This window comes from Mustela putorius, unplaced genomic scaffold (assembly GCF_011764305.1).
Source record: "Mustela putorius furo isolate JIRA1106 unplaced genomic scaffold, ASM1176430v1.1 tig00000905_pilon_pilon_pilon, whole genome shotgun sequence".
NCBI classification, from domain to species: Eukaryota; Metazoa; Chordata; class Mammalia; order Carnivora; family Mustelidae; genus Mustela; species Mustela putorius.
The window spans coordinates 852286-864380 of record NW_025421511.1 but is presented as its reverse complement, the minus strand read 5'-3'; the positions used below and the strand labels follow the sequence as shown (position 1 = coordinate 864380).

Genomic DNA, 12095 nt, shown 5'->3' with positions numbered 1-12095 from the left:
AGAAACAGTTAAATATGACTCTCTCTTTTTTCAAACCTGTGCTGGGGTTGTTGTGGGGTTTTTGTTTTTTTGTTTGTTTTGGTTTTTAAGTAGGCTCCATACCCAGCGTGGAGCCCAGCAAAGGGCCTGAACCCACGACTTGTGACTGAGACCTGAGTTGAGATCAAGAGTTTGACAGTTAACTGACAGAGCCACGCAGACATTCTAACCTATGTTGGGTTTTAAAGACTTTTTAGCTGTTGCCTATATATATGTCAGATGTAACAAGAAAAAATAGAATTTTAAGTGGGCAGAATATTTTAATTAAATATAACCAAAAAGACACTCTTGACTGGTAGAGAAATTTAAATACAGGATTAGGCAAACAAGGAAATGGGAAGTGTTGCCTTACCGAAGTGTCCATTCGAGCTGTGATCGAGAGAGCGAACCCGAACTTTGTATGTCACATGTGATACACAAACACTTGTGTTGAAGAGTGAAATACCAGGCAGGCCTGTCAAGTGTGTGTGTCAGTGGGACCTCCTGATGACTGATGTCCAAAATACGTCCAGAAGACATAGAGAGTAGCTTCCCAGAGCAGGAAGTTGGGAGAGAGGTACCGAAGGATGAAGCACTAACTGGAGGTGAATGGGGTGAAATCGGTCACAGTGACTGGAAGTACAAATCTGAAGTAGTAGACTGATCGCTCTCACATTGCCTTTGACACAGAGCAGTTGTCATGTAGGAAGCTGAAGATTTTTTTCACTTTTTTTTTCTTTAAATATTTTATTTATTTATTTGACAGAGATCACAAGTAGGCAGAGGCAGTCAGAGAGAGCGGGGGGAAGCAGGCTCCCCGCTGAGCAGAGAGCCCGATGCGGGGCTCGATCCCATGACCCCGGGATCATGACCTGAGCTGAAGGCAGGGGCTTTAACCCACTGAGCCACCCAGGCGCTCCAATTTGTTTCACTTTAAATGAAAATTTTTGGAACATATCCTACATCAGATAGTTTAAAAACCACAACTGTATAAAATGCACAGTGAAATGGCTGGCTTTCCAGCACAGCCCCCTTCGCCTGGGTCCACCTTCCCTTCCCCTGCCCAGAGGTGACCACTTTTCATAAGTGTTTGTGTATCACATGTGCAAAATTAAATCTATATTCTTAACTCTAGAAATTCTTCCCTTCTTGTCAAAAAGTCAATATTTTTCTTTTTTTTACCATCAGAGGAGTCATTGACCTATTTTTACATTTGAAAACACATTCATTTAGTTCAACAATATTATCACTAGTTTATCTTTAAAAAAAAACAAAGATTGATTGAGCATTGTTTTATTGTTTAGGAGAAGCAGATCTAACCGTTTACGAGAACCTTCGCAGACTGCTTTCATTATGCCGCCGTCCCGTCATAAGGAACTCCTGGCTTTGGCAGTGCTCACAGGCCAAGTCCCGCCCTCTGTAGCCTGCCCTGCGAGGAGTCTGTATCCTAGCTGTCCACGCTCTTCCACTCCACTGCCTTCTGGAATGGAAGGCTGTGTGAGGGCCAGGACGAAACCCCTCTCCTCTGGTGCCCCCCCCAACTTGGCTGTTACCACAACATTCCTCTTCCCTCACTCATTTGCTTTCTCTTGCTTTAGAGGTCCTGTGGCACTAAGTGCTTAAGCCACAAGGTTGGCGCTCAGCATATGGCAATCGCTTACCTTCCCCCATGGGTGCGCAGCCTTGAGGAGGAAACCGCGTTAGAGCTGCGTTGTCTACATTGCAGCCCAGCACCGCTCCTACTGCTCTGCTTCCTCTACTGCATACACATTAGTGCCAGTGGCTTTGTGTTTTCCTTACAAATTGTCTCTTTGAGAAGGTTGGCCTTTCTAACTATCACACCCCGAAGCCATGTGAAAAGTAAATCTGTCATTTCAGTCAGTTAAGGGTGAATATTTCCACAAGGAAGAATATACCAGAGTAAAATCAAAAGACTGAAGACAAACTGGGAAAATATTTGCAGCTTAGATCACAGGAAAAAAGTTGGTTTTCTTGATGTAGAAAGTGCTTCTACAAATTGAGAAGAAGGTGATCAGTAACTCAGTAGTAGGTTACAGAAAAAAATGCTCCATCTCATTCATAGTAAGAAAAATACAAATTAAGATTTTTAGCGAGGTATCATCTTTACTATCAGATTGGCAAAAATCCCAGTATCGGGTTTGGTAACAGGCCCATGGATGAAACTCAAGTACAAGAGTCACGTCTGTACTTTGCTCTTTGGGGTGCAGGGCTGTGCAGCCTCCGCAGAAGCCGCCCTGGCAGGGTCTGCCAGCTCCACAAATGCATGGACATCGCCACTGCTGCCAGTGTGCCTGTGCACGTGAGAGGCAACATCTGGTTTTCCGTGTCACATGTTGATTTTAATTGTGAGTTTGGGACCTGTGGCTTGAAAATCCCCACTCTCATTATTATATAAATTGATTGCTATTCTGCTCAACTTTTAATTAGAATAGATTAAGATGCACTTTAAATTGATGATGTACGTTGAGTTAGGTATAAAATTCCATAAGTTAGAGTATCATAAGTACTTGGTGGTTCCGTGTGATAAGTATTAAATAGTATCTCCCTACATACTATCACTTAGTATTCATATTTGATAGCCCAGTTAAAAAAACATTATTTCCATAGTTGCTAGATTGTGCTTTAATATGCCACAGGCCAGTCTTTCTCAAAGCGTACTGAGTTGCATTATACTCCAAAAGTATTGCAGTTCCCTCCGAGTCACCTAGGACGACTGCTGACTGCGCAGGCCTCTGCTCACCCTAGACTGCTAGTGTGGATTGGCTGCAAGGGACGGCAGAACCTGCAGGGTTAATGAACTGTTGTGATCACGAGTCTTACAGTTTGGGCCTTAATGAGGCCTCATGTTAGAGAGCTAGTCAGCAGGTAGTGTCCCTGGTGCTTCCCGTTTTGTGGTGTCTTTGTTATAAGGTGAATACTGATCGCAGCCCACCTGGCTGTGTGCTTTGTGATTCATCTGGGCTTGTTATAAGGGTCTTTGTCTTCCCTGAACAGTGTTCACTAGGCAGAGGAGAGACAGGCCAGTCTCATTATAGACTTACTTAAAATCCTTTTCTATAGTAGGAGGTATACCACAATAAATTGTGAAGTTAAAGATAACGTTTGATGTTCTGTTTAACCACTTAGTATGGTGCTAGGCTGCTTCTTCCTATTAACATTTTCTTATATGAAAATAAAACTTACTGGGAGGGGAAAATTACAGGTAGTCCAAAAGAAGAAGGAAGAAACTCCACAGGCTGACCTGTCCAGATGCAGTTAACAATTTGAATATTTTCCTCAAAATCTTCCTTTTTATAAAGTCACTGTATTGGAGTATGTGCCTTTGGATATTTTTAGATAAGGTCATTTGTATATATTGTTTTCTTTATGTCCTGCTTTTAGTCATAAACATCTTTATCTGTCAGTAGATACACTTCTAGAATGTCTTAAAAATGCTACATGATGTCCATTGATGTGAGGGTATACTGGCTTATCTACCTAGTTTTCTACTCCTGGATTTATGTCATTTTTCCCCAGAGGCAAAGGGCGGGTTACGAGCCAGCAGTGTGGGAGCCAGGTGAGGCCCAGGTGTGTGGAGGTTGTCCCCATGCGGCACATGGACATTCTCTGCTCCTGCTGTTGGAGCTCTGCTTTTCTCTCCTGTCTCCACCTTGCCTGGCTCCCCAGGCACAGACCAAGTGGAACTTAGTTTCTCCAGAGACTAGTCCTTGTGACAGGTATGAATACTTGAAAGACTCCTATTACCCTAGCATATATGTCCTCTAGGGCTCTATGAGGGCTCCACTGGGAAAGTTCTAATTGGAAAAAAATGATACCTTGGAGCACCTGGTTGGCGGGTCCTGCTTCTCCCTCCCTCACTCCCCTTCCAGCCCCGCCTCATGTTCTCACTCCCTCCTAAAAAAATCTTTAAAAAACGTTATACCTTAATTAAAATACTTTTTCCATATATTTCTGAATAGTATGGGAAAATTTTTGCTTATACAATAAAATAAGCACCAACTAATGTAGTTTTTACAAGTATAGAGACACGAGCTTTATTAAATTTGGAAGAAAACATTTATGTCACTTCTTTCTTGTCTCCTGAAAGTCTTTCAGTGTTTTTCTGATGATTCTCTCCTAGTTTCCATTTGGGTCCCCACCCCAGGAACTGGGCTGTTGGGGTTCCATGGCCGTCCGTGCTGGGTCTTGGTCCTCTCCAAGCCCGCCAAGGGTAGTAGCACTTGCCTACACAGACTCCTGCAGGTCGAATGAAATAGTGTAGACGACACTGGATTGTAAACACCAGGGTACCATGTAGATTTTACTCCCATATGAATTTGGGAGTCCTTCTCAGTATCCCTGTATCTTCCATCCTCAGCTGATGTCTCGCGAGAGACACTGCTACACTTCCCAGGCACCACAATTACAAGTTCAAGGCTGCTCACTTTTTTTTTAAATTTATTTTTTATAAACATATATTTTTATCCCCAGGGGTACAGGTCTGTGAATCGCCAGGTTTACACACTTCACAGCACTCACCATAGCACATACCCTCCCCAATGTCTATAACCCCACCCCTCTTCTCCCAACCCCCTCCCCCCAAGGCTGCTCACGTTTATCTCCAGCCTGCGGCCATGCGTATCCCTGCCGCATCAGGGCTAACTACGGGTTGGCCTACCGTTGCATGACGGCGATGCTGAGCGGGGGATGTAGATGATTAGGTGAAGGTTGGGGTCTTGGTATCAGGCGCTGCATTTTTATGGATCAGAAATACAAATGAGAGGGCAAGATGAGAAGTAATGTGCAGCCAGAAAGTTGGAATCGCCGACTTGTAGGGCGTACGGTGTGCTGGTGCTGCTCACAGCGCTCGGCATCCAGACTCCTCACGGCGGCCCCATCAGACCAGCGCTGCTCCCTCATCTCTGTCTTGCGGACTGGGAGACAGGCACCGACTGCGAGCCGCTCTGCCCGGGGCTGACCAGGGAGCGGGACCCAGCCTGCCTGGCTCCCTATCCGTGCTCTGAGCCTCTGTGCGGCTCTGCCGCTGAGATCCTTCGACTACATAAATGAGAGCGGAACCTGAGAAAGCAAGGACAACACCTCTGCAGAGTCGGGTCTTCCCCCTGTGCTTTTTGTGCCTTTATCTTCAAAGCCAGTTCACTCCTGAAAGTATATAACAGGACAGTTTTGATGCTGGAGATGCCTCGTGCTATTAAGGCTTGACACCGGTGGTTAAGAACCATCATAGAGAATCCGGAGCGAAAAAGAGATAGATGCCTGTGGGGTCCCAAGACTCCTATTGAAGCAGAAACGTCCTTCAGCTGCAGACCATGTGAGTCGCCACTTCTTGGAACCCTGTCTTCGAACGCATTTCAACTCGAGAAAACAGGTCTAAGTCTCCTTGCATCGTCGTCTCCTTCGAAAGCTCTTCGGACCTTCTCCTCATTGTCCAGGGAATTTAATCTATTCGTGATCTCAGCTCTTCACCGAAAGGCATCCATGAGAAGAGGAATTTCCCAGCTCCGAGTCCTTGTCTTGGAATCAAGCCTGGCCTCATGGCTTGTGCGGCGCAGGCTGCGAAAGAACTGCCTGCTTTGTTCAAATGAGCGTGTCTTAGGAACTGTAGTCACTTCAAAGCTCGTAGCTATTCCACAGAAAGAATTTGGTTCCTAAACCGAGTATGAATGTGAAAATATGGCAAAGGCAGGAGAGCTGGGGGTACCAGTGAGTAGAAACCAACATCAAGTCCTGGAGGAGTGGAGCTCTCTTTCCCACGTCTGTGCTGGGTGTGTGACCCTCCGGGACAGGCTGACATACCCGGCCAAGGCACTAGGGACTCAGGGGGTTAAGTGCCTCGTGCTGCCAGTGCTCTGGCAGAGTGAACCTGCCAGACTTCACCTCTGCCCTTCGGGGACTCACAGTCTAGTGGGAACAGCAGTGACAGTGTGTGACGAGTGATACACTTGGACGCAGCAACATGGTGTGCTCATGCAGGTGATTAGTGAGCCTGAGGGTGGTTGGCATTTGGGGACAAGTTTCTATTCCTGGGCCACGTACGGACTGGAAGGCTTGTGTATGCAGAGTAACATTTGGTACTTTTGATTTAACTGAATGACTTCAGGTAATTGTGGTAGACTAGGACATTATAGCACTCTTCTACTTCAGCTTGAAACCTAAAACCATCAGTATATATTTCTTTTTTCTATTAACTTTTTTCTTTTTTAAGCTTAAGAATCTGCTTTTTCATCTTTTAAAAATATATTTTACCTCATTTTCAGTTGTTTTATATAACGATGAGTTGTAAAATAACGAAAAATGAATTTTCTTGTTTCTTGTTAGAATTTCTTTGCAAAGAATGTCCAAAAATTCATATTCACATTGATCGTATAGACAAAAAAGATGTCCCAGAAGAACAAGCATTTATGAGGAGATGGCTTCATGAGCGTTTTGAAATTAAAGATAAGTGAGTAACAGTTCTCCTACTTCAAAAACTTGAGTTTGGCTACATTTCAGTGTAGTAAATAAACAATTTTAAACTAATGTATGTTTTTTGTAAACTCAAGTCCAGTCTGTTCATGTTTTAAATCTTACTGTTTTGTTGTCTGTGAAAGAACTTGTTTTAGGAGGCCTTCCTGTTTTCATTCTCAATATTTTCTAGAGGTACTCTGTGGTAAGATATAAAATTAGAAAACACACACACACACACACACACACACACACACACACACACAGCTTTTCACTGTGAGATGCCCCACGTCTGCATTCCCGGGTCAGGCAAAGTGGTGTTGTGTTTGAGAACTAGCTGGCAGGCCCGCGGTGCCCAGAGAGCGAGGCTGTGGGATAGAGCATTGTGTCCGGGGTACGTGTAGAAATGACATGGGTTTACTTGCTGGAAGAAGGACCAGGTGACATTCTGACCAGAATGTCTTTTGCTGTTAGTGTTTTGGGGCCTAAACAGTTTCTGGGGTTGAGCTTGTGTTCATCTGTGCTATTCACATCACTTCAGAGCAAGACAGTGGTGTGGACCCTTGTTGAGCGTTGGCTGCCGGTGAATTACGGGTGTATTTAGACACCGCCTGGGTGAGGCACGGCTTAATGAGGTCGAACCGAGGGAGAGAGCGTGAAGTTCTGCTTACCCAAGAGCAAATCTGGAAGGGCCAGGGGCCCTCTGTAGGGGATGATAGACCCCCTTGGATTTAATACAGTTTTCTAAAGGAAAAAATTTTAGAATTTTCTTCTCTTTTTAGGAAGATAAAAAGTGGATGTCAGGTTTTGATATGATGCTTAGAAACTGAATTCTCTTGGATGAAAACTTTAGGATATATTCTTTGTTGTTTGTTTGGTGTCAGTGGGAGTTTTATCCTTTGGTGCATATCCTGTTTTTTGAAAGATATGTTTTAAACATCTCTACTTTTTACCCTCTTTTTGAAAAAAACAGATCCATTAGTTATAGTATGTATGGTTTACTAAAACCCCAACTGTGGCCTTTTTACAGACTCAGAAGTAAGATTTCCAAAATTAGGCTTGTGTTCAGAAATTTGACCTGTGTTTTCGTGAGGCGGGCTCCACCCTTCCTGGCCGCCCACTTCCCGGACCGCCCTCACAGCCAGCATTCCTCCTCAGAAATTTGACCTGTGTTTTATTCTCCTGATACGCTTCTCAGCAGACTGCTCTGGTCCCCCTTTCTTTGTTGTATTACAATAAAATTATTTCCTCAGTTAACCCTTTTGAGTTAACTTTAGAAAATGAAAATTATTAAAAGTGTGCTGCATTGAAAATGAAACTTTATAAAGTTTATGGACAAGTAGCTACATTCCCTTATTTCGTGTCCCATCAGTTGTACGTGACGGAATTTATACCACCAGCCATTCACTGTCACCCACATGGGTTACAGAAGAAATTTCAAAAGTAAAATATGTGTGTTTTGACATGAAAATCAGTTCTCAGAAAAAACCCCCCGAACAATACGCTTAACATCCAATGTATTCATGTTATAGGCGCTAATACATACTTAGAATGAGCCTGGACCTTTTAAAACAGTGGTTATCTCTGAGGAGTGTGTTAAGGTAGTAGAAGGGTTTTCTGCTTTGTATTTGTGTTTGAGAGTTTTTTGCTGAGTCTCTCCTGCTGTTATAACTTTACATTTTTTAAATAAGATAGGAAAATGAATTAACTGTGCCATTTTTTCCTTCTTATACCTATTTTTATAATCCCATGCAAATAAGGGCTTTTTGAGGGAAACTCCATTATACGTTATAAGAACTGCTGATCTTCTCTTTGACTTCTGATGGATTGGGAGCCACAGGAGGGAGGAGTGGAGACGGGGGGAAGGTGGAGACGAAGTGGGGTTGGTTATTACCCATGTGTGAGTGAGTCTGGTGCTTGCAAAATTATTAAAAATCTGAAGTTTAAAAAAATCATCCCCACAAAATTACTTAAAACTATCTTTTTTAAAAAATGGCATATAATACAATTCATCACTAATCATGAACATATAAAGCTATTTTCAAAGTCTAGAAAGCCCAATTAAATCAAGTCTCTAGGTATTTCCTTATCCCAAGGACCTTTAGCTTCTCCAGCATGTAATAGGCAAACAGAGCTATTTGTTAAATTAGAATATTAAATGACCAAACCTGAAACTTTAATTTTTTTTTTTTTTTCCCATTCTGGCCATAGGTTGCTTATAGAATTTTATGATTCAGTGGATCCAGAAAGAAGAAACAAATTTCCTGGAGAAAGTGTTAATTCTAAATTAAGTCTCAAGAAGACTTTACCATCATTATTGATCTTAAGTGGTTTGACTGCTGGTATGCTTATGACCGAGGCTGGAAGGAAACTCTATGTAAGAACGTGGATTTATGGAACCTTAATTGGCTGCTTGTGGGTTAGTATAAAAGCTTGAGCAGTAGCTGTCTGCAGGCAGTGGGATGTGCTCCGTGGTTCAGTGTTGGCAGCCACACCTTCCGTCAAATTGTTTCCTGATTTTAATAAGAAGTGTAAATAAAGCCTTGTTGATTGAACATTGGGTAAAATAGAATTTCTGATTAAAGCCGGCATGCAGATGGTCTTGGGCAAGCATACATGGTTTTACAACTTTAGAACAGAAGCTGCTGGAAAGGGGAAAGCTAAACAGTTTATGCTATACTTGGCATTTCCTATGAACTAATGTCATCTTCAGAAGACTATTAGGATTGTATAATTTGTTATTGTTTTGTAATTCAGATAGCTGCATTCATGAACATTAATTTGGGTATATTTCACTGTATTTGTTACTTTTAGTTTTTTACAACTTTGACTAGTCCAGCATTTATCACTAAAGTATTTAGTATCTTGGAGCTATGTAATATTTTGCTTTCTGCTTAATTTCTCCAAGTGAGTGAAAGAAATTGTATGTAAGTATCAAGAGAGATACCAAGGAAAAGGGCAAGAAATTGTCCATGGGGAGGAAGCTCTGGTTAGCGCATGCTTTTGTTGTACTGCATTATTAGCTGATTTTACTTTATATTTGCAGAGTAATTAACATTTCTAATATTTATTGAAACAGCTAAATTTGCACACCCTGTATTGTCTACAAAAGAATAATGTATAAAATATGAGAATTAAGTTTAAGTTAGAATCGTGACCCTGATTCACTGTAGCAGAACTTTACATTGCCCGGCTTTTTGAAGAGTTAAGCTAAGCTCTTAGTACTTCCCAACATCTGTGCCATAACTACTTGAAAACCTTCAGGTTTCCTATTATTTTTTATATCAAAATAATCAGTGTGAACCTTTGTTGGACCTGAGTCCACAGATATTTGAGGTGATGGGAGCCTCCAGACGTCTGACTAGATTTACTAGCACGTGCCTTTGCTTGTTACTCTTGAGTTTAGCACAACATTTAGTTCGGAAGTCGTTTTTTTTTTTTTCACGTCATCACAGTCAGTTTCCACTGTGTTTGGATTCTCTTCCTTTGGACGACTGTCCGCGTGCTGCCCCGTGCCTGGCACAGGACACGCGCAGGAGGGCTCTGAGCCAGCCAGTGTCTGTCCCGCCACAGGGCGGGCCCGTGGGAGCTCTCATGAGCGGCCCTGCTGGCTGCGCCACAGGCGGTTGGCGCTGGTCTCATGTCAAGAGATTGACCTTCCACGGGCCAGGAAGATTGAATCCATCACCTGAATGAATTTGTTTAGTTCTCAGTACTTTTAATGGGGCTACACAGTTAATCCATATCACCTCCGAACAAGAGCGCTGTTTCAGGAAACAGATCACCCGATTCAGTTTTCATTCACGAAATAATGGATGTGCAAGAGGATGACCTTTTTTGGATCTGCTCAGTGTTGATGTTACAACTTCAGCTTGATTGCCTACCAGTCCGTTAGGATAACATTTCTGCTTCATGGATTTTTGTTGCAAAATTGTGTCTGTGCCCCAGATGAAACACACCAGCTGAATCATGATGAACAAAATGAAAATAATAAAGAAAGGAAATTTCGTCCAAGTTTTTCTCCAGACCCAGAGAGCAGGCCATGTCAGACAGCACCTTGCACCGCTGGGTAGTGTGAGTTGTCCGTGTACAATAGTGTGAGTGTGTGTACACACATCCCCACAGGACACAGCGGCCTAATTATGCACGGCAGTGTGGGTCACACTTCTGAAAATTGTTCTCATGCCAAATTGTCATTTTCTCTTACTTGTAAAGTGAAATTTAAATCCATCCCATGTCTTTGTTAATATTTTTTTTTTAACAATCCTAAAGTTAGAACCTGTTTCTAATTAGATCAAAGTATATGTAAGTTGGGCAACTTACTTTGAATATCATGGATATGCTCTAAATTACAATTTTAAGTAGTAGTACATTGGAATTATGTTGATTATAACTGATTTTAAGAAGTCACAGTGAACTGCATAAGATCACTTTGAACGTCTTATTTCTTATGAACATACTTAGATTCTCATAGAAGTTCTATAAAATATATTTGTTAGTTTAAAAATTTTGTATCAAAATATTTGGAAAATTAGAAGCTTCTTTTTAACATGTGCTGATATGACTTGAATTATTATTTTCTAAAATTAAGAGCCCTGGATCTACCTGTAAATCTCTTCACATATCATTTAAGCCTATGTTTATGTTATTCTCATTATTGATTTGCAGCTTAGTTATTACTTGTTTTCTTTATAAGAATGCCATCAATGTGCATGCTTTTATGTTTTCCAGAAAAGGGTGTGTTTGGATGGAAGTAAAAGAAAAAATAAAATCTTTCACTGTCTCTCCTGTCTGTGCTATTTAACATTTTGCGACCCAGAAATTCCCCAACACTCTTCAGTTACATCCTAAGCTTTGTGACTGGCCCTACATTCTGAACGTATAAAATTACAATATTTTTTCATAAATATTGAGCAAACTTTTAAAAAAATACATTACAATACTCAAAATTGTGAAGCAATATTTTAGTTTCATTATACAAACTCGTCTATGCCTCTTACACAATGTATATCGCAAGTGTTAGTTGTTTGACAGTTCCGTAATCATTAGGGTACCTCACTGAGGCTTGTCCGGGGCCTCAACTTAGCCAGGTTGGTAAGTGAAGAACCAATCTGACTGATCCCTGCCCTGTACATACTAATGGTTTCTTTCATGTCTTCCATTCCCATGTGATTTTGTTTCCTGTACCATGGTCCCAATTTTCTGTTATTTACATATAAAGCTTTATTTTTCCTTTGCAATGTTACATGGTTTATTATTACATTCACTGAGCAGATCCGTGTCAAGAAAGTGATCTTTTAAATAGATGGACCATTATAAAAATATGGTATATATAAAATTTGCCCAACAGGTGGAGACACGAAGTAACTGCCAGATACCTATTGGACACACCTTTAGAAAGAGAAATGTTAATCATAATGATAATTCATGTGTACAATTGCAGATGTACTAATAGATTTTAACCATAATAGTATTGTTCTTGATGTATTAGATTGAAGAAAAGGCTGTCCTGGCAGATATTCCAGATACCACCTTGTAGTGAGTTACGTATCTTTGTTAAGTAGGATTTCTGGGGGGAGAGGGTGGGGTTAGAATGGTTTTTATTATGGGTT

General features: G+C 41.6%; 1 protein-coding gene across 1 annotated transcript in view; it reads left to right on the top strand.

The window, feature by feature from the left end:
* AGPAT5 (1-acylglycerol-3-phosphate O-acyltransferase 5) overlaps positions 1 to 11266 on the top strand; it is a 54167-nt gene extending 42901 nt beyond the window's left edge. Inside the window, exons 7-8 of the mRNA XM_045086168.1 lie at positions 6358 to 6481; positions 8695 to 11266. Coding sequence (XP_044942103.1) covers positions 6358 to 6481; positions 8695 to 8920 — 350 coding nt within the window. The 3' untranslated portion in view covers positions 8921 to 11266. The remainder of the gene's footprint in view (positions 1 to 6357; positions 6482 to 8694) is intronic.
* Positions 11267 to 12095: the final 829 nt, after the last annotated feature.